This window comes from Tympanuchus pallidicinctus, unplaced genomic scaffold (genome assembly GCF_026119805.1).
Source record: "Tympanuchus pallidicinctus isolate F22 unplaced genomic scaffold, pur_lepc_1.0 scaffold16, whole genome shotgun sequence".
Lineage (NCBI taxonomy): Eukaryota > Metazoa > Chordata > Aves > Galliformes > Phasianidae > Tympanuchus > Tympanuchus pallidicinctus.
This window is the reverse complement of record NW_026294679.1, coordinates 23593899-23620504: the sequence shown is the minus strand read 5'-3', so window position 1 is coordinate 23620504 and position 26606 is coordinate 23593899. Positions and strand designations below refer to the sequence as shown.

Here is a 26606-nt window from a genome sequence, read left to right as displayed (position 1 = left end):
TATACACACACAAAAAGAGGACGTGCCTCCCACCGAAGCGATGTTTACCTTAATTGTGTTTGCCAAGTGCAGCAAATTGGTTACAGCATTATCTGCCCAGAGCAGATGGCAGCAATTTGATTTCACTGAGCACTCGAGTCAAAAAGCTTGTGTTCTCAGACACTTCTTGTTTTGATATTGCCACGTTCTTCTCACTTTCTAAAACAGCTCCTGCATCCTTTGACTCAAAGGCTCTGGAAAGATCAGTCTTCACCAATACATCCTGATGCTAAACAGTAATTTTATTCCTTTATATAGATGCAGTGACGCACGTAACAAGCTTAACAAAAATATGTTCTCCTTCCCAGGGATTTTTGTATGGCTTAACACACAGATAACTTCCTGATGATTTGAGATAATTTAATTCTACCAGATGATTGGAGATTATTTAAATCTATTTTGTACTTTCATTTTCCAAGCACTTCCAAAATAGGCATCCTGAGGAAACATTCCTTCTTTCTTTACCCACGGAACAAAAAAGCCAAGCGTGACACCTGTGCTAATGCTTTGGCTTCACTGCAATTTTAGCAAGCAGTTAACTATTTTCCACCTTCCTTAAATTCAATTATCTGTGCATCAACCACACTTTAGAACATTAGTAACTACTGCAAAGTACCTTTTTGAATTGTTGAATATTACTGGATGCCTGTGGTGCAGTACTATCACATTCATTTACTTCTCAAACATACAAGGAAGAACAGTATTCTCAACTATGAAAAATTCTTCATTTCCTATTTAAGCTAAATCACTTAGGAAGGCAGTGCTACACAGCACAACAACACGGACAGTGCTGTGAATTCAAATTTGCACTCAAAGGCAACTCCTGAATTTATGTCACACACCACTCCTTCAAGATGTGTCACATTGGAAATAAAGCACACTGCTGCTATTGCAGTCCAAATCTTGCACCTAAAGCCACAACTAATCAGATAAATTGCACAGCTCTGGAGCAAACTGATAACATCACAGCCGTAGGAAATAATTTAAGGAGGACGGCAGCAGAAGATTGGAAGCGATGGGGTACGTTTAACAGATCTGCTTGGCTACTTGCTCTTTCCATTTACAGCTAACCACGACCTCTCACAGGCTCGTCTGTAGTTAACCACTCATTCAACCAACCCTGTAAGTAAGAATTTGCAAGTAAATAAGTAAAAGTAAAGGCAAGTTATTTTTTCTGACCATAGAGTCTCCTCCTTTGCCTAGATGCAACATCTTCCAGTTGCCCACTGAACACTCAGCCCCAAGAAATGTGGAATAAGAGACAGTGTCTGGAGGCCCCATGGATATCTGCCAGATGAGATAACAGATAGTGATGCAACATTCCAAATCTTGGTGAGGGAAAAGCTGAGTCCTGCTACAGCTGGAGAGGTCAGACTTTCCCCACTGACCTCCCAGGTCTTCACTTCAGTCTGTTCTTGCTGCTGCAGTATCACAAGTCACACCATATATGAAGGTATCATTTGCACCATACACACAGGCTAAGCTCTTTAAAGAGTCAGCCTGCAAACTCTCTGCTAATGAAACTTTGCAGGAAGCAAAGAAAAACTAATGGAAACACCCCCTCAATAAATATTTTTATGTTTACATTGAAATGAACTGGCAAATTCCTCTTAGAAGCAGATTAGTTCTTGTTATTATGTGAAGACAAAAGTAATAAATTCAGTAAAAGCCACAGGAGAAAGTAAAATCAAAATCCTCTGACACGAGCAGCAGACACTTTACAAGTGACACTTTGCAACGATACCTTTGGGACAAAATCTTTGGAAACAAGTTTAAAGTTATTCTGGCTCAACGAAAAATTATATCTTTTTTAATAAAAAAAGAGCAGAAATCAAGTCACAAAAGCAGAGCACAGGAGGAAAAGATGTAAGGTAGCAGTAACCACAAAATATAAATCACGATAACGTCCTGGAGAAGTGCTGCTGGTACAATTAAGACATAGCAGCACTGAGTCAACCCGCCATCCAACTCACCTGCTCAAACTCTTCCATGTCCACTTCACCATCGCCGTTCAGGTCAAACATCTTGAAGGCAATTTCAAAATTCCTTTGGGGAGCTACGTGGAAGAAACATAAAAGTTAAAGAAAATACGCAAGTTCAAAACAAGGCAGGAGTCACAAGCTCAGAATGATGCCATCTGAAAGTAGATTTCTACAATGCTTTTTTTAAGGAGAAAACGCAGCTCTCAGGAGCCTTTACAAGTGTCACAGTGCTGCTTTTAACAGTAGCCTAGATACAGAGATTGGGGGGAAAAAACATTTCTTGAAAAAAAATAAAAGTACTCCTTTAATAGATGGAAAAGGCAAGAAAGCAAAACATCATCTCATATCTGTAATGAGCAATCAAAAGCAAATGACACCATAGCAGGAACTGAAGCCTGTTGGGCATGGTGTAATACACACTCAGCCAGTTGATGTCCCTGTGTGCTCTGTGCAGCAGCTGCTGGTACGGAGCTGGACAGGGCTCTGGGTAATTCTCTTCCAGACTCAAGCTCCTGTCACTGTGCAAATTTAAACAAATCATTACCAACTCTGTTTCAGTACAGATATAACAGATCAGACATGAGCTGGAGATCACCAGCTGGAACCCAAATGAGACTGTGGCACCCTATTTTTCACTGCACTTCATCTATGTTGTTAGGCTTTATCTAGCCAGAATTGCGTGAATGCATCAAGCTGACAAGTTAGCTTCATAGCAACCTATTACAGCAAAATTGCACTGCTATTGTGCATCCTAAGGAATTCCAGTAGATTTCCATTCCTGGTTCTGCAACCCATCAACATTTGAGTTACAAAAGTGCCATAATTTTTTCCCCCAAATTAAGCCGATGTAGGAGAGTGCATATTGTTCCACTACATTCAAATTTATGCCACCTACACGGATTTTGGTGTTCACCAGGATTTGCAGGGAATCCACCAGGCTCTAACTAGTGCTCAAGTTACCTTAAGCAACGCAGTTCAGCCCTCTGTTCTGAAGGGCATTCTTCCCCCCAGAGGTGGCAGCAGGATGCAGGTCACCAGTGAGGCTCAGCCCCCTTCAGCCTCATTCATTTTTAATCAACTTTAATATTTCTTCCAACACTCAAAAAGTAAGAAGAGTTTCGGCAGCCATCTCTATGCTAGCACCTCTCAGGGATGGGGGCACAAAGAGGAATCATTCAGAGAAATTAACACAGAATTAACTGAACTGGATTTATACACTGGTTTACAGCTTAAATTTAAGGCCAGAAGACTTTTACATTGTATTTCCCCTTCTTGCTATAATAAACTGCAGCACTTTATGGATTCAGCAAACATGTTAATGAGGTTGGGTTTCCAATCACTTTGAGACTTACCGAGAGGTACAACACCATTAAACCCGACAACAGAAATGGCCTGTTGCCCCCCACAAGAAATATACACCACATACAGGTCCGCAGTTATCTCTGGGTTTCCAATTTCCCCACACTACACAAGCCATACCTGGGCTTTAAATCGCAAACACTGAAACACCCTACATGAGGGATTTCCCCTGCAACCATGTCAATATCCAGCAGCACATTGTCTGATATTTCCCCTTCCCTGTGCCACTCTGAAGCAGAAGAGATACCTCCATCCTGTCTCATTCATCCTGCCCAGGTGGGGAGACCCATGGACGGGTCAACCCTAACTACAACCCCCCCAGTAATGCAGTGTCATGATGGGATTTACACAATTCCTCATTTCCTCAAAGAGTGACAATATTAAGAACCTTCCAGCTGCTCTACTAATAATGCATCCATTTCATTCATTGTAATTACAAGTTCCACATGAAAACCTGCAGGCATTTCTTTTCATTAACCCAAAATCTAGTGCTGCACTGCAAGTCATTTGCTCTGTGAGGAAATATGGAAACAAAATGAATCCAGTAACAAGATGCTAGCAGAAGAGTAGTTTACTTACAGGTATCTTCCTCCCATTTTCCCTGCCACAGTACAATAATTCATAAGCTGAGATTGACAAAATATTATATTTTTTTCTTCTTCTCTTCCTTAAAGCAAATATATCACAGTCCACTCGAGGAAACATAGCATGAACAGAGAAAGGAAGCCACTTTTATCCTGCATGCTAAGGCCATTCCTTTCCTTTCCCTTCTCCAAATGCAGAGAACAAGACCCAGAGAAGAACATTAAAGCAAGCAGTTCTGCAACAAAGTCTTGCAGAGTCATTATTTTCTAGCGACAGGAAAGTGCCTTTAAATTGGTAAATTCAATTACTTCATCCCTTTAATAAGCCAGACAGACTGTTTTGTCCTCCAGCCCATGTACCTGCCATCAGCTCTTTGCAAAACCTCTCCCAACCAACAAGTGTAAATCATGGGAATGAGAAGGCAGCAGAGACTGTGAGCTCAGCCAGCTCCTGCTCAGGAACACGTGTCCTTCAGTGTGTATGTGGGCCCCAGACAGCCCATATTTATGGGTCCCAGGTGAGACGGCTGCTGCCTCTCCACTCGGGCACGAGGATGCTGACCAAGACTTACTGGGAAACAACCATTGTGACAGCAGCTAAATGAAGCCCTTTCACACCATGCCCATCACTTGTGGTTACATCAGCCTTTGCCTCTTCCACCTTGCTTCCTTTTATGCTTGCAGAAACTTGCACAGCATTAAACTCACTAGCAGGAGTTTGCCTGCCTAACACCTTAAACCCATCTCTGGCTTGTCCCCAGTATTACACTGCATTTCCTGCTCTTTGATTGTGCAAGCCATCTCCTCACAAGCCTCTCTGACATTATTAAGGATCAAGAGCTTTTCCTTACAACCAATTTCCCAGGAGAAGCAAGTCAGAAACTGGTTGGGGCAACTGCATTTTTTTTTCCAACTTTATTTCTAGGCTGTAACAGTTCAGTAAGAGTTCAAACACAGGACTACCTGCTCACATGAACATTTTTAAATTTGAAATTGGTTGACAATTTAAAAATGGCTTTTGTTCTTAAAGAATTTGTTCAAATACAGTGTTTTGCAACAGAAATGAGGGAAGGAGACCAGAAGGCACACACACGGCAGCATCAAGTCGACAGCCAGCCTTCATCAACCAGCAACGCTGCCACACTGAGAACATCCACCTGGCCTATCAGCACGAAGCCCCAAGGCATCTCCAAGCAATTAGATGAGGCACTTTTTACACCAATTCCATCATTTTAACTACTTTGAATTATTCAAGGGACCAATTTGCAGCACTCAATTGCTTTTTATTGCCATTTACTAACCCCAGAAGCAATGTATTCTGAAAGGCTCTAAATGCCCACTCTTGAGAAATGCCACATCTCACTACTTTCACACTTGTTTCATCTTCTTTTCCTCTCTTTTAAGAGAAAACAGCGTTCTACACTTCAAGAGATGACTCAACAGGTCTTTCTCTGCAACTGCTGTAGGACCTCCTGCAGCACATGACTACAGATGCATCTATACAGCATCTGTCTTGGAAGAAACAAGCATTAGGAAACCTATTTCAAACACCCTTCTGAGATGACAAGATCAGCAAGGCAAATACAGCCAGGCAAGACCACTTTCTTCCAAGCACTTGGAGTTTGCTTTGTTCAATACCTTTGCACTGATGAGGGGATGTTTGTAAGGACTGGAGCACCCTCACCCCAACAGCCATCTGCAGCACTCTCCACCACATTGTTTTTTGGTGAAGGAAGATTACCATGGCTCCTTTCAGATGTAGTTCAAAAATTACTTGCCAAGGCAGGGCGTCGTGGCGATGTTAGGAAAGTACAACTTCTGGCTGCTCTTGTACTCTTACAGAACATCTTGTCTTCAGTGGGAATACAGCAAGAAGCAGCTTGACTCCAACAACCATTCTGAAGCCCAGCAACCCCACAAGCAGTCTATTGTGGGAAGGGAGATCAAGATTCCAGCTGGGGAACCATTTGGAGAAAAACTAGTCATTAGAAGTTAAACACTCCAATCTCTTCTTCTCCATCTATCACTAAGTTAAGAAAACGCATTTTCTTCAGCTTTGGGAGACGTGCATCTTTATAACCAACCCAAAATTAATACAGTCCTCCTACAGCAGAGGAAAATCAACTACAGAGATGGCTGTTAAAGCCTCACAGCTATAACAGTACACACACGATGTTTTTCCAGGCCACATTAAAAACATCTTACCTTCTCCCTCCAAAGATTAATCAGGATTTTTCCACCTTCAGTTACATGAATCAATACGGCTATTATTCTGTCCCTGCGTTTTAGCCAAGAAATCTCTCCCTCTGTTGGAACTGGAACATTTTTATGGAAAGAATCAGGGTCAGAGAAAAGCTTGCCCTGACAAGACTGCAGCCAGCAACAGTATCTGGTTTGGTGCATGTGATCACAAATGCAGCAGGGAAGAATTTGACGATACAGCTGAACATAATGATCTCCCAGTACTGCAATATTTTTGAGAATGGAGTAGAAGCCCAATGGGAAGCAATTGTCTGTGGAATACAAACATCAGAGCCCTCATTACAATGAAGACAAAAATATCATATTCCTGATCTCTTTTTATTTGAATTGCTCCTTTATTTCTGAAAAGCAATGCTAGTCTAATCAATTGAACAGTTCTGTTATAAATAATAACACTATTAAACACTAACAGTTATTTGCATGGAACTACTGAAATCAAGTCTGCAGCATGCAGACTGAGCTACAGGAACTCACTACTGGAACTGGTGCTACCTGTAAGCAGCCAACAGTCTTATCACAAGGAAGAATCAGAATTACCTCTGGCTGAAATAACACAAATACATCAGAATTAATCTTAGCATACAAACCCACTAAAACGCAGGCTTCAGCTTTAAGGCAGACACGAAACTCCAGAAAAATAAATTTTATTTTCAAACTCCAGCCAAAATGTAAAATACAACACTGCTTTCATGAGTAGGAAAGTGTCTTTCCTGCATGGCAGAAGTCCATCCTACTTGCGTTACTAACAAGAGTAGTACTTTGCTTTCCAGGAGTCCTACCTGCGTGCTGGGAAGCAGAAAATGGTAGCCGTAGCAGCCCAACAACTTGCCAAAAAAGTTGTTTCCCAACCAGAAATGCTTCGGCAGCATTGCCTGGCTTGCTCTCAGTGTGAGATGCCTGCATCCAGGACAGCTGCATAGGTGCCACCTCTGGGACCCAGGAGGCTGGTGGGATTGAAGACATCCCTAAACCTGTGTATGCATACTGGGAGACTGAAGGGCTTGAAAGCTTAGAGTAATGATAAAATTAACATGAACAAATATTCTTAGTAACTCAGAGCAACCTCATTTCCTTTTCTTATAGAAACAAGCTGTATAGCAGTTGGTGTCCCTTTGCAGGATGAAAACACCATCAGTAAGATTACAGATCTCACTTCTGTGCCGAGTGCCACAAAAGGCTCATGACACAGTCAGAAAGTCATTCCCAGAGCTAGCTGCTTTGCCATTTACTCTCTAAACAGGAAAAAAAGAAAAAACAGAGATTCAATCTATTCCACACAAGAGGTTTCCCAGGGGCCATTCCTGCAACAGCACTGGGAATTTGTGTTGCAGCCAGGAGCAGGGAGCAAAGAAATGAGAAGTGTCGCTGGTTGGTGTGGCACTTGGCACAGAGCCCGTAGGGCACAGGGAAAGGAGCTGCACATCAGCTCTGAGAGCGCTGGCAAGGGAGCAACTCCTTTGGCATGAGACTACATTATTTAAACCGCTTTCCTCATGGAGTAAACCCAGACACAGTGACAGTCCAATTATGGAAGCACCACTAACTCATTCTGCTACCATCCAGCTCCTTCCAGTACCCGTTAATCAGGCAGACATTATTATGCCTGTACAACAGGCCACATTCCTTCTCAAAAGCTCCCTCTCCCCTTCCTCCAGCTGCTCTGTAAGTCCAAAAGCAAAAACCTCATTGCCTAGGGAGGCAACATCTGCTTTCCAATGGCAATTAAAGGAAAGGGGTGCAATCCCACCTGTGTTCTGCTCACCTCTACTCTGCTTATAATTCTACCTCTGTACCAAAATACAAAGAGCAGCTGAAGCACCAGAAGCCACGTGCACTCCCCCAGAGGCCATTCAAGCTCTAATTACCTTTAATAGAAGGCAGGCTTCTTGAAGCCAGCTATTTTATTAGCTTTTTTAAACTACATTTTCACAGAAACACAGCAACCAATGAGAACAGACAGTGCTAAAAGCGAGAAATCACTTGTAAATAGAATATGGTGACAGACTTCATTTCATGTGCAATATGCAAACAGCTCTCTGCAAGCAACATGCAGATGAAGGCTTCAGCTCTCTCTTCCCTCCCCAACAGCTGATACTCAGCCTGCATTTCAGGGAATCAAGTCAAAATGAGCTTCAGCTGCAGAGATAGGGAAATGGAACAAGCCACAAGAAACAGCTCTAGCAGAGCCCAGCAGCACTTTCAGAAAAGGGTAAGGAGACAGGTATATGGAGTGCACAGGATGGGCACGAGCCACCCCAGCACTCACTGGGCCATGACCACCCCAAGCAGCACAGCAAGATGCAGCCCTCTGCTCCCTTAAGTTTTCTGTTTCCAAAGGTTAGCACCTTTCTAAGCTCAATAAGCCAGACCTGATCATCAGTGATGTCTTCTCGTGACTTCTGAGCACAGCAGAGAAGCATCTCTTCCTCCCACCACAGACTCAACCTCATGGTTCCCTTTTAAGCTTGATATGCCATCTTCCAATTTAGTATTTTGCAACTTTCAGCTATATAGTGTGATCTACATCTCCCTGTTGTCCAAACACATCCTTAACAGTAGAGTCATCTTGAACTCTCAGGTTCAAGAAACATTTGCTTTCTTGTATTTATTTAATTCCTAGAAGGAAAACAAAGCACTACTAGATTCCTGCAAGGAAATGTTTAAAACCAGGTGAGCAGAACAGGCAGGGTGGCATAACAGGGGATTTCTATCTTTGCAACAGAGCAAGATTTAGTTTTATTTTCAAAAAAGCAAATGCTTTAAAAATGAAAGCACAAGTCTTCCTCGGGGCAAACTGCCATTTAACAGCAGTTCCGGAGATGGTCCTCTATCCTCAAGAGCCATTTAGCACAGTTCTTGAAGGACAAGCCAACACAAAAAGGAGCCCAAAAATCCTGGAATGTTTTCTTTTTTCCTCCTAACAGAAGTTTTTACCTTGCCTGCCCTTCACATCATTCTTCAAAGCAAAAACCACACAATTCTTTCTCCTCTTGTTAGTCTGATCCCCTAGTAATTGTGGGCATGTTTAGCACCCCGAAAGTAAAAGAGGAAAACCATTCTGCCTGCACAATGCTCTAATGCAAGGCCAGCTGATAATCCAGTGCAAGGTGGTAAACTGTTTTATTCTCACCACAAATAAATTAAACCAAAGCAGGAAGAATTTGTATTTATTTCTGCTGTCTGCAGAAGCACACACAGTTTGTTTGGCATGGTGCACACTTGCTTCACAGCTTGTTCACAACAACTGGTGCAGCCATAAAAAGACAAGGGCAGTGCTTGCTAAGCCACATTCAGTAATGTGATACGATAGCTTTGGCTCTGCCATCTGCAGAGACTTGAATAAAAAGCACTTGCTATAAAAGTGAAAATAACTCAGATAATTTTGGCACAGTCTGGACTAATAGAAAAAAAGAACGGCAAAAATCTTGAGTCAGCTCTGAGACTCAAAGATGCAGATTAAAAATCCAAAGGAAAATCCTTGGCTCGAAGCAGTGCCATACACCCGTGTTTGTTTTTGCGACACGAAGGTCACATACAAGCTTGCCCTGTCAGGGCAGGGTGACAACCAGAGCCTTGAAGCTTGTCCTGTCACAGAGCCCCCAGAGCGAGGTGTTCAGCAGACCAAGGGCTGCCTCTTTCATTTGCCCATGTTACAGCATGCAACTGCACAGGAAAAAATACAGCACCTATTGCTTCTTCAGAATGCCAGCGACTTACCTGACTGACTCTGAGAACAGTACAAGGCAGACAGCAGTGGGGATCTATAAAATAACATGCCAAGTGCCAGGATTTTGGTTTTAATAACTTTGTCAAAAGGGAGAAAAGTTTGGCCCTATAATCACGTATTGTTACCACATATAAACATTTTTGCAAGTCTGAAAATCAACTGTTGCCATTCATTTGGAAAGCAGCACTGTTCTCTTCCAACACAACTGAAAGAGAACGAGGAATTGGTTAACTTCTTTCTTTGCTGGTGATATGGCATCTCCTGAGGGGCATCACAAAGATGGCCCTGTGCTTGCTTTCCCCATGAACAAAGTCTAGAAATGCCATTCAACGTCACCAAATTCTTCAGCTTTGCCCTTCTCTGCCAACAAAGTAAACTGAAGTCCCAACACTCAGAGAGCAGAAGGCTTTGCTGGGACAGAACAGCAGATCACAGAAATACCACGAATGTAAGTCAAGCAGTGAGAGAAGATAGAAGATATCTAACGATGTTTGTTGAAATGTAAACTGCCTAACTTCTCATCAGATTACATCCAGCACAAGTGTGAGCTTACCAAATACAGCTGAGAGATTGTACAGCTCATCCAAACAGCAGTATCATATAGTTAGCAGAACTCAAGAACAACTGTCCATTTACAATTTTGAACAGCAGGTCAAAGGATCCGTTCCATAAAAAGCCACATTCTTAATTAAGAAATACTGCTTTGGAAGTCATCGATCTGCTCATCTTTCTGAACTACTGAAGCTAAATCTGAGAGAGATGAAGCAATGGCAATTGTTGACCCTGCTCTGGTTTCAAGCAATCAACAGCCCCTTTTAGGGAAATGTATGCAGAGCACAAGGGAAAGTTTATTGATGGTACAAACTCCAAAACTTAAACAAAAACAGTAGTTGCAAGGAAAAAAAAACTGTACTTACTGGAAAGGACTGTTGTGAGGAAAATGTAGTCTGAAAATGAAATGAGTCCACATTCCCCAAGCGCATAAAATATACTGTCTTCATCAGCAAACTTTTCTCGCTCCTGAGACAACTTCTGTTAGTTCATTCGACCCCAATCCCAAAAAGAGAAAATAAAGCAATGAATTAAATACAGAACCAAAAGGCTTTGTGTCCTTACCACCACGCCATTCATGTACACACACCCCTACTGTCATCATTCATATTCAGTGGACCTTTTCCAGCCTTCAAATCTGTCAGAATTGGTCTACAAAGGTCAGTGCTTCCTTATCTCAAATAGGGATAAGGAATTGCACAGCAGTTGGTTAGAACCAACTGAAATACAGATAAACTAAGTCAATTTTGCTTAACGTTGCCTGAATCTATGAGAGAATACAGTGCTATATAAATCAGATTTTTGAGAATATAAGATTTCCAAAGGAAATTATCAGATTTCATTAATAGCATTTTCATTTTTAGTTGTACCCTGTAGTAGTAGCCAAGGAAATCTATTTCACACAAATGTGGAGTATGATCAAAGTTACTGTACGTGTATAGCAAACAGAAGCACACAGTTCTGGAGTGAGCTCACAGAGAAGGACCAGGACTGAGACCATACTCTGACTTTCTTGTTCCACTTCTTTTCCAAAATGTTGAAGTTTTAACAGAAACTACCACGTGTTTTATCACCTGATCTCTTTATTAAGCTAAAAATCCAAGCCACTTTGATCTGCTGAAGCTTCAAAGACTGAAAAGGATCCATAAAACTGTTAAGAGCTGCATACTGAATTCCACACTGGTGACCCATTTTAAGAACATGGCAGAAGGAGGCACACACACACACACAGAGGAAAACAAAATTAATGTAAAGAACAACAGGCGTGGATGGGGTTATTTCATAGAAATCAGTTCATGCAAGCACAGAAGCATGGTCAAGGCAGGCTGAATTTAGGATCAGCTTTAGGAAAACCACCAACAAACACCACCACACGAGGGCCCAGCTCCACAGCTGTCCCCCACTGTTACCTCTGTCTAGCGGAGATCCCATCATATACAAGATAAAGGAAAGAAAACTGGTTAACCAACAATACAACAAGCAGACAAAACATAACATCAAGTTGAACAGTTAGACTTGCAAGGAGCAAGAAGGTGTTGAAGCAACCAGGTGGTTGCTTGGACTGAGGGCTGCTACAAAGCCTGGGGCCACATCCCAGCAGGGTTAGCACCTCGCCCCTGGGGGTCAGAGCCACGGGCTGCAGGCTGGCATCTCTCATCCAGCCCAGTTTGAGAGAACTCACCATTGCAGGTGGCAGCAGATTGGGGATGAGTTCAGCTAATAATTTAGATGAAAATTTAACCCGTATCTGGCTTGGAAATCACAAGAAAAGAGACAAGAATACACTTTTCAGGAAAAACGTTCAGCTCTATTGATCAAGCACAACTCTTTACAGCAGCTCTTCTTTATTCTCAGGAGCGCAACAGGAATTTAACAAGAGGTGCATCTCTCACAGCAGAGAACATTGATGGCATTCATTTCACACAAAGTAACTGATTTATGCTTACAGGATATCAGGTTGAAACATCGTTTACTAAAATGCTTTTGCCTCCCCTTCCCATCAAGGCAGTTCCCACACAAAGTAGCCTTCAAGCCAACACATTAAGGGCAAAAACACCACCTGGCTTTCCTTAAAACTAAAGGAAAGATCAAGGAGAAAATCAGTTTCCTGGTATTGCTCCCTGATGGTGCCATCAGCTGCATCTCACCTGCTCACATGATTCATTGCCCTGAACACCTTTCACCAGCATCTACCACAGACTAGCTGCTAGCATCCACCTGCTTCATTTGTTCTAAGGACCCCACGAGGAAGGTCCAGAAGTTGATTTATTAATTTCCAAGGGTTCCACTTCCGTGCTTAAAATTCACAGCTAGCAAACTACTCAAACAAGTCTCCATAAAATTAAAAACCAGATCCATAGAATAACAATAAAATTGATATAAAATCTGCTGCTCTCTGAAACATAAAGGTTTAGACAGATAGAAGGGAGAAGCATTTACTCATTTGCATCTTAAAGTCAATAAAAAAGGCTTTTTTTTTAAAGAAAATTTTTTTTATATATTTGTCTTTTTTTTTTCCCTTTCTGGCTTTACTGCTTTCTGTGGAGCAGGGTAGAAGCCCTCCCCACTATGAGAAAGGCTAAGAGCATTGTTTTTTTTATCCTCTTTACAGACAACATTCTCAAGATTTATATTTCCTCATAGAGGAAAAAAACAATCAGTCACTGTTTGCTCAATGACAAGTGGATTTAGGCTTAGCTGCCATTCTGTTGTCAGCTCACACACCCGAGTGTTACAGGTGCTCCCCTAATCAGAAACCCACCACAGAACAACAGCAAGGGTTGGGATGCATCAGCTCACATCAGTTTAACACTATTTAGGATGAGAAGAGGATCTGCAATTGGCATTCTGTGATATGTGTAGGGCAAAAGCAGACCAGTAAGCACGTCCAGCTGAAAACTTCCAGCACCAAGCGCATACTGTTGGCTGGACCCAAAGGAACTAAGCTTTCACAGACAGGAGACAGTTAATTAACAGAAGAAAATGTTATTCAAAAAAAAGGCAAATACTGAGCAGGTGGATTTTACTTATACATACACAAAAAATACACATCACGTATGAGCAAAGGCTTCCCAGACAGGTGGCACATCAGCCTGCCTGCACTACCAGGCCTGCTGTGGGGAGCACAACCCCCAGCACCAAGTGAATTTTCAGAGTGCTCGGTTACAAGTCAGACATCTTCAGTGTAACGTTTTTCTCTATCTTAACTCCATTCCCCAAAGCAGAACAATACATTAAAAACACTCGAGTGCTACCCCAAGTGCATCCCAAACTCAGCATGTGCAAGTGAACAGGGCAGGCAAAAGGTCTACAGCTGTGATGCCTCCTGCCATCAGGCAGTAAACTTGTGGCAAACACACACACAGAGCCCCATTAACAGCTTCAAAAGAAAGCAAGCCAAATATACAATTGATTTCAGCCTAAGCACAACTGGGCAAGGTGAGTGACAAACCACCAGTCATGGTGGAATAACTCTACACACAGGTAAATTCTCTTACAGTATCACTAAACATCCACAGCAGGTAAAAAAAATAGTAGCTTCTCAAAATGCCAAGCTTGGTGTGCACCTTCCAATTCAGACACAAGCAGCAGCTCAAAGACAAGCACCTCTCATGAAATAACTGGTGTTTTCCCTATACACCACCTGGGTTAAGCACTCATCTCAGTGGTACCCACTAAGGGGAGCAAACAATCGCACAAGTGACTGTGAATGAAGTGGAATGCCACATGCCTGCAGCTCCCCAGACTGTGTGATGCACAGAGACTGCAAGCAAGCAAAGCACCCAGAAATGTAACAAAATTCCACATATTCTGCCCCAGAACTGGTGAACTACAGGAGCACCCCTCAAGCCAAATGCACAGTGCAGCTCCTAAGCAAAGGCAAACATACACGAGCTGAATCAAAGCTTCAAGGTACAAAAGATTTGGAAAACCCGCTTGTTCCTTCCTTTGCTTGCTGAACATCACCCTTACTTTGGATGACAAAGTGGTTTTTTCCGGGGATCAGTGAGGAGTGAAAGGTGCCAGGGAAACGCAGGAGCAGTGTGCCAACCCTACCACACAGAGCTGGGATCACTGGCATGAACTCATGCTTAATAGATAAAACGACACACTCAGTCTAATACTGGATTAAGCAAATCTAGAGGAGGATGCAGTTCTGGTAATTAACAACTGCCATCTCTGGTTTTGTTCTGCGCTCCTGACTGCAGCTAGGAAGCTGTATCAGCAAAATCCTTGCAGACCCACTTTGTTCTGCATTTCAGAACGCCTTAACGAGCAGCACTAGACTTGCCACTTTGGGAAGAACATAGACTTGATAATTCACTTCAAGATGTCAGTGCATGCTCCAGTCCAGAGAAGAAGACGTGCATTCAGCACCATTGTTCACATAACACCTCTGTGTTTCAGTATCACCCTGGTACTTCCTGCAGCCGACCTTCAGGAAGTCATCAGCCCCCCGCCCTCACCCACCAGTGATTGTCTTCCAGAACCAACAAAACATGACAGTACATGCAAGATGAGCATATCTCCAGAATCAAAGTAATTTTGTGAAAGGAATTTTAGGTGAGCCATGACCATCTCTTATCAATATCATACAGAGTTCACTCCTTTTTAAAAGAAACATCTTAAAGTTACCAGCATTACTTGAGAAATACAAAATTGTGAACATTTCAAATAGTGATAGCAGCTTGCTGCAAAGCATTCTGTTCCAGTCCCAACTGACCACCCTCAGTTATGCTAACCATTAAAAGACATTCATACACTTCTCTTACCATTAACAATAGACAGAGGAAAAGAAGTTTAGAAATGCAGAAATATTTTTGTTTCACAGTAGGGGGTTCTGAAAATCTCTGCTATAAGTTTTCCCAATACATACATTTAAAATCTCTGATTAGGTCTGTCCTGAGTTTTCCAGCTTCATAAAGTGAAGCTGGAATTTTTGTATTTATATACAGCAATAACTGTATTATTGCAGTTTGGGAACATGCATCTCAAAAATGAAGATGCATCTAAAAGAGCACATGACCAAGATGGACTTTATAGAAAGCAACCCCCTGCAGTCTCATGTCAATTTCCACCTTATTTTTATCTGCCTTATGAACTCCTGCTAACCCTAAGCTGTTGTCAAAATGGTAAAGCTTGGGAATGGCTTTTCTTTGGGAGAGGCTGACTGGGAACCCCATTCCTATTTGTGATCACCACATATTAAGATTATGCACCATTAGTCCTGCTGGCATCCAACTCGACCCATGGAGGTTTAACTCAGCAGACAGCACCCCTGCGAATAAAAGCCTACTAGGAGCTCCACTGCTGCTGGAAGAACAAATCTTCCCATCACGTTTATTGGACAGCCCTTTTAATGAATGCATTGTAAATGGCCTTTAGCACCTACCACTGGAGTTGTTCGACATCTTTACAAGCTGTGCTTGGCCCCAGGCAGCACAATGAGGCAGCACACTGAGGCAACACGCGTAAACACCCAGCGAGGAGACTCCAGCTTGCCTTCTCAGAGCCTGCAAGGCAGTTGGCAGGGACAGACCCAGCCCCTTCCACCTGGGAACTGGCTGTGCAGCTCTTGCTGCAGCACCACATTAGTCCGTTGCAAAAGCAAGACAAGGAAAAGCTTAAAGGAAATGCCAATGCAAGCTGCAGGCAATCTCACCTCAGTCACTGACAATATTGAACGTTGCCTGCACCCAAATGCTTAGCTAGCTTCTGAAACAAAAGGGACTTGTTTATTTTCACTTGTTTTTCTGAAGATGGGAACTTCAGAGAATGAAAGCCACGAATTTAGAAATTTTATGATACAACCCATGCTGGCACCTCATGCCTACAATAAGAAAAGGGAAAGAAATAGAGAGGAAAAGGCTTTCAGAAGCAGACAAACACAGAGCCTTTCAGCCTCTGTGTTCCAAAACCCTGTGGGGAGAATGGCAGGACAGGTTCCTGTGCAAGGAAACAAGGACAAAAAAAAGAACGTGAGGGGGAAGAGAGCATCTCAAGGCATTTTTTAAAGCTACCCTTAGAATGGGGATATGAAATCATTTCAGATACGGTGCTTGGGACTTCATATCAATAAAATTACAAAAAAAAGTGTTTAAGTTGTGACAGAAGTCATTACAGCCCACGAAAGTAACCCAGTAATAATAATAAACCAGCAGAGAATTTTATGGTATCAGCAGTAATGGCTCCAGATGATTTATTATGAGTTCTACGTATTAACATGGGTAAACGCAAACAGACTCTGCATGGCAAATCAGGGTGGTGTCACAGCATAGGATAATTTATGACTGCCTGATAAATACTGCAGCTTATGACCTTCCATGAGCACATTTTAATAAAGAGCTTTTAAACTCTCTACTTGTGGGTTATTTATCTGCCTACATGCACAGGGGACACAAATACACAGCAGGACATTGATGAGGTTCTGCATCTCTCTCTCTCTCTCTCTCTCCAAATTTGAATTTGGACACATACAGAGAATGAAGAATTAGGCATATTATTAGTACAGGTGGTCCTCTGAGACTGGAAAGAGATTTGCATTCGCTCCTTCCAGCCAGGCTGGAAATACTCATCCCTTTGCAACAAATGGCACCTGAAATGCAAGGCCAGCATTCGGCACGACCAAGAGAAATGACACAGACTTTCCAGACCCTTGGCAGGCAGCACACCCAGTCATGCACAGGAAGAACCCCTGCTGGGAAAGCAGAAAGGAAATGCTTCTGAAAAGGGACAGTCTACACTGCTTCTCCCTGCACTGTGGTGCCCTGCTGCTGGGTCAGAAAGCTGTTGTGAATTCCATCCTCACCCTCAGCTTCTTCTATCAAAACAAGCCGACTCATTTATGGCCATTGTTTAGGCTATGAAAGCTAGCAATAGCTTCTTAGGAAGTATTTAATCTTTACCCACTGCATGTATTTGCAGCTGATGCAAGTTCCCCCCAGTCTCTTAAACATCTGCAGACAGGGATTATTTTTCACACAGGGGAAAAGAAAAAACCCTCAGTTCTGAAGACAAACCTCCAACCTCTAGAAGTTTTCTACCCAAGCGTACAGGAGATGAAGCTCTTCTGCTCCTGCTCTTCTCACAACAGCCCTTCCCACACTGCCTGGCCTACAGCCAGCTCAGCTCCAGCATCAGGTCTATCCGACCACTGCCACCCTGAAATATGTCTATTACAAGATCACACACCTGTGTTTGGGAAATGCATGGACAGGAAGCACCCATAGGAGCACAGACATCTGTCATGGAAATTTGGTGGGGAAGGACTGAATCAAGGTCCTCCACATCCCAAATCATGCTTCTGAACTGAAACATAAACAGGCACGTAGGTCTCCAATTGGAAGACAGGGTGCTGCTTCCTGCATCTCAGCCTGCATTGCAAAGATCTGTGTGTCACATCTAGAATACTGTCCTCCTCTTCCATTAAAAAAATGCTGTGCAATTGCACAAGGTAAACTGGTTTCATTAGTATCACAAAATTAGAGCACAAAGCCACTAGAAGCCCTTTTACAAACTCTAGTTCTTGCTACCCTATTCTTGAACAAGTTCACCTAACATACTTCTGTATCTCTAAAAAAAAAAAAAATAATAATAATCAGGGAATTTTGCAAAAAGGACCTTCCCCAAATTCACACGCAGTCAAGCACCCAACATTTCCCAAGCATTTTACAAGCTTAGGCCAGCAAAACACCTGTTTTTTTTCACAGAATAAAAATAATTCCAGGCTCAAACAGAAAATGTCATTTTTGAGAGACAGCCTACTATTGCCTATGGAAACAAAGAAACAAAAATGTCAGAGGCCTCAAAAGACAGCAAGAAAATAGGAGGACAGGAAGGTGCAGACTTGAGCGCTGCCATTTAGAGATCTTAGCAACCTAAACTGGAGTGTTTGGCCATAAATCCTTTAGTCAGGTCTGATAGAGAATGAGTTCAGGATTATTTCTTACAGGAGCAGGGAGGAGTCAGCATACACTGTCCCTTTTTACATGAAAAGTGCACATTATGAGGTCTGCAGCACAAATAATAAAAGCACATGCTGTCTGCTTTGTACCTGCCAGAAATCCTGGTGGAAAGGGAAAGGGTTAGAAAAGGGAAGAAAACGAGGGAACGCTCAGTTACACCAAAACCAAAGCATCATTAGAATAAAGACACAAGTACCACAGATTAGTAGCCAGAAGAAATACCTGCTGGATACCTAGAAACCAGAATGAAAGAACACAGAGAAACCAGAGCATTTCAACAGGATCCACCAAAGGAGCCCTGGGAAAACAGGCAACAGAGTTAGTAGTACAAGGGAACAGCAGGGACAGCTCCCTTAAAAATGAAGTATGTCCCAGAGGTTTGGTAGAAGAGGTAGGAAGGGATGGAGCGTGTACTGCACGTGGAGGTAAAGCAACTCAGGAGTCCATAGAGATGTTTGTGTGCCATGCATTTACCAATAGTAGAAGCAGCAAAGCCTTTTCTTTGGTAGGATTCATTTTTTAACTGAAAAGGAACAAAGAGGAACATGCAATTCAGTGTCACACAGATTCCAGTGACCCCCACACAGGAGAAGGCAATACGGAGTAAATCAAGACAGCCAACCAAAGCAGTGGAGGGCCAAGTTTGGCCAAGAGGAAAAGCCAATGAGGAAAGAAACTCACAAACAGGTAGTGGTGTCAGCAAAGAAAGCAAAGAGAAAAAGCACTCAGCTCGGTTCACAGGTTTGCTGGTTACCTGCAATAAGCAGCATCCCTGTTTGCTTTCCCCAAGCCATGGCAAAGAACTCTCCCTGCCTGCTGGTTGGAACACTTTGGGGAACAGCAGAGGAACTTGCATACAGAAGAGCAAGGTTATTACTCACATAAGGTGCCTCCTGCATGTAATGTAAACACGACCAACACTAAGCAGGATCAGAAGTGGAATGAATTTAAAAGCAGGAAATCTGAAATTAGACACACTTGTTTCACAGGGATTACAGAACAAGCTAGATGAGCACCTCAAGGTATCTCCAAGCCACAAACAGCTTTAGCTGCTACTAGCATACACAAGCATCTCAAATGCTCTTACCAAGCACATCAACAGGACCTCATACAGCTGAGCTCACAGGACTCAACTGTTTCATTCCACCTAAGGAATGGCACCTGAAGCAAAGGAGGACTTGAAGCTTACAGCAGCTTACACCATTCTGGTGCAAATCTTGTGCTCATACACAAACCAGAGGAACCCAGAAATTCAAGCTAATGTATAAAAGCCCATTTTCTTTATCTCCAAAATTAGCAGAAAGGTCCCTTGATTCTCCAGAAAAATCTATACTAAGGACAGTTCACCCTCCTCCAATCCTTACCATGGAGAGCCTTCCTGAGCACATTTTCAGGGTCCAAAGGATGCCCTTTCCATCACCTGGCATGACATCTTCCTCCTGTACTGCCTCCCAGCAGCTCTACAAGGCTTAATTCCAGGGCAGCTCTTCTTTCACGGACACACACACCAGTGACAAGACTAGGCCAATCCTCAGTCTGGTCCCTCACACAAGCCTGCTACCTGGATGACTGAATGATTTGTGGCACACAAAGGCTCTTCACAGCGGGAATAAGTTCCAGGTGACGTAGTGGTCCTTACCTAATTCTTATGTCCTTACACTTCAATCAGAATGAAGAATATCAGAAACCAAAGTACATGTAGTTTCAAACAAATTGCCAGGATAACAGAATACACACTTGTAATATAACAGCAGTTAGAACATCTAGACACACATCAGAACATCCCCCCTTTCCTTTTGGGAAGTGATAAGGACTGAAATGAATGTCTGCAAGCTACAAGCAGCCCTACTATTTCTGGTAGAGACTGACTTACTGCTACCCAGAAAGGGAAAATCTCTTCCAGGAAAGGGTACAGAAACCATCAGAAGTATTCACCTTCATTTCGTTACCACTCTGCATTTCTCTCAGGCATCCCAAAACATCTAGAGATGCAAACATAAATGCTAGCAGGAAGGACTTCATTTGCAAGTTTAATTGGAGGGCAGTGAAAGCCTCTCTAATTGCTTGTTTCATCAATGGTAGCATGAGGGTAAGCTGCTGTTAGTAGGTTGTGGGCTTTAGTTTGTATTAAGCAGCAGCAAGACATTCCTCCTGGAGTGCAAAAAGGGAAAGTCAAGTTTATTCAGCACCAAACAAGCTAGCTGGATTTTTTCTACATTATGTGCTCACCACATCCATTTTCTGCCTTCATTCTTGTGTTTATACCAGGCTGTTCTGCTGAAAGATCCCTGCTGAGGCTCAGCAAGATGGGGACCATGCTGAGCAGTGGCTCGTCTGTCTCCACAGGTGGCAGGGTATGGATTCAGAACAAGGTAGATATGCAGCCTGCTTCAGAGGAGCACCACTACCAGAATCACCTCTAGGACATTAAGTTTGTTAATCACTGATGCATAACCAAAGGAACAGCAATTAAACTGCATAGAAATGGAAATTTTTTAAATTACATCTGTACTACACACCAGCAAAGCCTGTGCACACAGTTCTGCTTAGTAATGTGAGAACTTATTTATCACCATCAACTTGCTAAGCAAGGATGAAGGCAGTGAGTGATGAAAGTACAAGAAATTAATTTGAAAGTCTGATGCAGGAAGGAAGTCTCCACACCACTCTCTAAAGTGTTCCTTAAGAAGCACTGATGAGCAGAATGCAGCTGAAGAACAGCGTTCTGAAGTTCAGGAACACTGCACTCCTAACAAGAGATACACCTTCAAAGATGATGAAACTCAAGGAGGGGCAAATGATATTTTTCCTTCAGCACCAATGAGCAGAGTGCTTTGCTGATGGGCACCCTTCTACTCTGCTCTCACGAGACCCCACCAGGAGTACTGCGCCCAGCTCTGGAGGCCCTAACACAAGGAGGACATGAAGTAGGAACAGGTACACAGAAGGGCCATGAAGTTAATCAGAGGGTTGGAGAGCCTCCCCAGCAAGGACAAGCTGAGGCTCATCAACCTCAAAAAGAGAAGGCTCCAGAGGGAGGGACCTTATAGTGGCCTTCCAGTACCTGGAGCAGGCTGACAGGAAAGCTGGCAGGACACTTTACTAGGGCAGGTAGAGAGAGGATGATGGAAAATGGATTTCAACTGGAAGAGGATACTTTTAGGCTAGGCATTAGGAATAAATTTTTTACTTTGAGGGTGATGAGACACTGGAATGGGTTACCCAGAAAAGCTGTGGAGGCCACCTCCCTGCAAGCACTCATGGCCATACTGGATAGGGCTGTGTGATCAACCTGGTCTAGTAGAGGTGTTCTTCCCTATGGCAGGGGGTTTGGAACTAGACCTTAGATGTCTCTTCCAACCCAAACCATTTTATGATATTGTAAAATGCAAGAGGAAGAAACACTTAAGGTCCAAGCACCTTAACTTCACAGTATTTAGAGCTACACGCTGGAACCTGTCTGGTCTCACATCAGCCTACATGCCTGCTGGGGGAAGATGCTTCAATGGCAATCAGGCTCAATACAATGAATGCTTGGAGATGCTGACTACTCATTTGTCCCCTACTAAATGAAGAGGAATCGAGATCTCTTTCCCCCTGTTTCTAGAAGTCTGTTGGGGGAAAAAGGAGCACAGACAAAAACAGAGCCAGGGACAGAGCTGCCTCCCTGCACATTCAGCATGGCAAAGAAGAGGATGGGGGTTATGTTGGCAAACAGATTCGATCAAAGATTTTCACTGTATGAGTGCCTATGGGGTTTTTGTCTCAAAATGAGTGAGGGAAAAGTACTTAGAATCAAACGACAAGAGTGCTGTTCCATTAATAAGGCATTACATTTACTTTCCTCTCCAGCCACTCTTTAAATTATCACTAAGGAAGAGCAGGAGGAAAAAAAGAGGTATGTGTTCTCACTGTGGCATTCAATCACATGAAGCAAGATGCTTCAGAAACCCCACATAGTAGAGGCACATCACTCCAAAAATATTTGGCACTACCAGTCCCAATCAGTGCACATCATTCAGCTACTCTGACTGCAATTTTAAGTAAATATAATGCTTTCTCTGATAAGAACAGCTCATATCTGCATATTAATGGTGCAGCATTTCAATCTCGACCATTTAAGCTCAAAATTCACACCCACACTTTAAACTTGGTCCTCTAATATATAATGAAAATGCAACTGGCTGCACAGCTGTTTCTATTGTTTTAACTGAATCCCTTTCTAAATGAGTATTTACTTGCAATCCTGGGTAGAAACTTCTGCTGGGAACCAAAATTATTTCTCTTCTCTGCTCTTCAGCCACTACCTAGCTTGCATATTCCCAAGAATTTTTTGGAGCACAGCTTGCTCTTGTCTGAATAATTACATACTCATCTTCAGAAAGAAAAGAAAAGGAATTTCCAGTGCAGAAAGCTGACTTGAAGCATGTACCTGCACCAAAAGTCCCATTACCCCCATGCGACACCTGTAGGGATGCTTAAGGGAACAACGGGCTCTCAGCTTGCTGCAAGAATTCATTCTCTCCTCCAATGCCATGAAACCAAAGGATCAGAACTGCGTCTTCACAGGCAGAGCCACAGCTGAGCAAAGGCAGAGGAGGCTCCGATTCCCAAGAGAAAGCAGGAGCTGGACACGGGCAAGAAGGAAGAGGCGCAAGAGGATTCAATCCGTCAGGTCCTGCTCTGCAACTTAAACCTGAATGAGGGTCAGTCCTGCAGCACCTTGAGTGCTGCCTGGCAGGGTAACGAGCACTTGTTTTAAACTGAAGCCCACAGCAGGCAATAAGATGAGAAATAAGAGTGCTATCAAGACAGATCAATCTGCTGTCAGCTCTTCTTTACTGAGGGAGAGCCAACACCAACCTACTTCATGCTCTCTTCAAATGATTGCCTCACCTGGACATAACCACCACCCTAACAGCCAGAGCCAGCTTTAGTCAGCCCCAAGGCACCTTTAAGCAAACAGCTAAACAAACAAGAGTCTGTCTTCATTTTCTACACAGCAAGCTGCTTCTAGAGCATTATTAGACTGTGGGAAAAACAGATCCTGGGATAAGGTAACAATGAAGATCATTATAACACCCTAAACCTGCTGCCTCACCTTCAGACCATCCAAATCAGAGCATACAGACATCCAAGTGCAGCTGACCCCTGTAAGCTGCTTAAAACAGTTTCTCTGCTCTACGGGTCAGAGGAGGTGATGTTTGGTACATCACATGCAAACATGTTCTCAGTTGAGCCCTCAGTGCCGAGTCTCAAAAGAACAAGAAGCTGAGTTAAGAAAACTGCATCCCTTTGCATCTTCTACCTAATATGATTGGAAATGGTTGTACAGTGCTCAAGAACAGAACCACCAGCACAGATTGTGTGGATTTCAACATTCCTTCCCTGCAAACCTTGTTTATGTAAAATCTAAGAAATGAATGTGAGAGCTTGACAAGACAAAGCAATGAAAGCAGTATGATGTAAAACAGACTGCTACAAACCAGGGGAAGAAACATTTGGTATTTCGCAGAGAATGTGTACTTTTTTTTAGATCACAAAAAGCAGACATCATAGTTGTGTGGAGGGGAAGAAAACAAGTGTTCACAACACACTTCACTTTTATGCATCAAAACAGCTGCCAAAACACTTCTGTGCAATTGTCTGTTTTCAAGTCAGCTCCCGCCTTGCTGCCTGGGAAAGCAGAACATTGCACAGCTCAGAAGACAGGGACCCCAGGTATTTGATCACCTTTTTTATTTACTTTTCCCTACCAAACACAATACAAGGCAGGGAACTGCATGCATTCAGCCCACACGGTGTTTATGTAAGTCTTTAAATGCAAGTTTCTCTGTCAAGGCTTCCTAGAAAAGCCTAACACATCAGGTACATCACTTCAGCAAGGAGGGGGATCAGAGATGCTTACTGCCCTTTGGAAAAACAGAAGCTTTATTTTCAGATGATGCAGATGGAATGAAAATGTTGCTAGCAGCCAGGGTAACAGTATGCACCCACAGTGAGGTAACAAAACTAACCTGCATTGGGTTAGTATGGGCTGGTAGTCCTGGGGACAGAGCTACCTCCACAGCGGGATTAATCAGGTCTTCCATTTGCATAATAACAGGTAGGATGCCACATGCTCCATTACACAGGCAGACAAAACTACAGAGTATGCTCAGTGATTTACCAACATGAAACATGTCAGCACAAACATCCAGAACAGCTGTGTGCCACTGTGGAAAGGACCTAGGGGTCAGAAGGGGAATGAAGCAGAGGTATCTCATGTGGGGGGGTGGGAGGGACGGGGGAAGGTGCTTGGGATGCAGAAAGGATCAGGTGCCTCCAGGAACCTGGAGACAAGCTAGAAGGGAAAGGTCAGGTGAGATTTCCCTGAGAAGGCACAGCTCATAGGGCTCACTCATAACAAAGCAGCAAGGAGAAGTGATTACAACAAAATTTTCTGGCATACCAGTACTTAAGAGGCAGCAATATTTTGACTGTAAACAGGACATCAAGCTCCCTTTGAAATGCAGTAACTGAATAAGAAAGTGAATATAAAAACACTACAACACTATAAAAGCTAAGACGACAGTACTTGCACTTAGACCTAGGCACAGTTACTAAGTACAGGAGTCTAGGTTAAAAAGCCTTATTGAGTAGTCAGACTGTTAAGTGTGTATGTGCTCACCTTCCCATCATAGCGTTTCACTATAAACTGATCCAGCCCCAGATCTGAAAAAGAAAAGAAGAGTAATTACAAAAACTGTTCTCAGATGACATCAGCAAGCATTTCTTGGGCTTTCAGATACCGTAGTGATCAAGTAGTAAAACAGTCTAATGTAAAAGTGAAAAAGTTATATTTTCTATCTTCCTGTATGCACATGTATTTTGATCACAAAGGACAAACAAAGCAACAGAGAAGGAAACATCTATCCAGCAGGGCCAATAGCAGCTCCCAGCACTTCCCATGGGATCCAAAATGCCCACCCCAAACGTGAAGACTTCTGGTGTGCCAGTTGGCAGAGATCCTGCCCACAATGCTCCACGTAAATGCACATTCACAAAGCTTGTCCTTAGTAACATCTTTTGAACAATACACTAATAGCAAAACAAAGGATTGTTCCCATAAATGAGAAATACTCATACAAATCCAAACCTTGTTTATGCTGTAGTAGAGAACTGTTCAGATGTAATCAGATTTTAAAGGCAAAGAGCTGTAACTGCATTCACAAGTGCTTTAACTAGAAGGGTGCTTTGGAGAAAGGCAGAAAGAGCTTATGTATACCAGGAAATTCCCACTCCTACCAACACAAAGTACTTGGCTACCCCCAAGTAGGAAAAACAGCATTTTCAGAAAGGGGGAGCAGAGGCCTCCACCATGCATCCTGTACATATGAGCAAGATCACAAAAAAAATTAGTCAGGGAGGTTAATTTGAGCTTTGTAATACAAGTCAAAAAGATGCATCCTGCGAAGATAAAGCAGAGCTTGAACCAAATGCTTTCAGTAGTTCAGGAGCACACAGGCCAATTTTCATTTCTCTAAAGAGTAAAACCCTCTAAATAGCTACATCCCATGCATTTTCTGGGGCTGTTTATGATAATTATCACATGCTCATTTCAATTTAAATTAGAAAAAAGGAAGAAAAACAAAATAAAGTCTCTTCCAGCTCATTTGGAGGAGCAGCACACAGCCTGCTGCATCACCTGCCTGTGAAAGAGGGTGGCAAAACATCTCCCATCCACTGAAGAAGCTGATAATGCTTACAGTGCCAAAAATGAAGTTATGCATCGCTCCAGGGCAATCTCCTCAACCTCCCTAAGCCAAATCAGCTACAACTCCTCTGTCACCAATGCCAAAGGCGGAGGTGGCAGCCTCTGGGCTTTCTGTGTTGTGAGTACTCAGGGCACCTTCTCACCATTTTGCATGCCCAGAGGAAAAAAATTGCACATTCAAGCACTTTCAGAATGCAACCTTCTCTTCTTCTGATGAACTTTATGTCTGAAGTTACAGGATAAATAGAACCACACTGAGAGGCAGGTTTTGTTTAACGCATGCGTTCATTTTGCCAGAGAGGTCACACAGCTGGGGCGCAGCCCTCCTGCACACCCAGATGCTGAGCAGGAGGGCTGTATGCCATGCATTGCAACAAGTCA

At 43.0% G+C, this 26606-nt stretch overlaps 1 protein-coding gene across 6 annotated transcripts in view; it reads right to left on the bottom strand.

Moving 5' to 3' along the window:
• MICU1 (mitochondrial calcium uptake 1) overlaps positions 1–26606 on the bottom strand; it is a 90817-nt gene that overhangs the window by 24756 nt on the left and 39455 nt on the right. For 4 of the 6 annotated variants that reach the window (XM_052677511.1, XM_052677510.1, XM_052677514.1 and 1 more), the window contains 4 exons: positions 25140–25183; positions 12187–12252; positions 10871–10985; positions 2013–2095 (listed from right to left, as the gene is read on the bottom strand). In XM_052677511.1, coding sequence (XP_052533471.1) covers positions 2013–2095; positions 10871–10985; positions 12187–12252; positions 25140–25183 — 308 coding nt within the window. Of the gene's footprint in view, positions 1–2012; positions 2096–10870; positions 10986–11914; positions 11921–12186; positions 12253–25139; positions 25184–26606 lie in introns of all 6 variants that reach the window. The other 2 variants (XM_052677512.1, XM_052677513.1) reach the window with 2 other exon arrangements.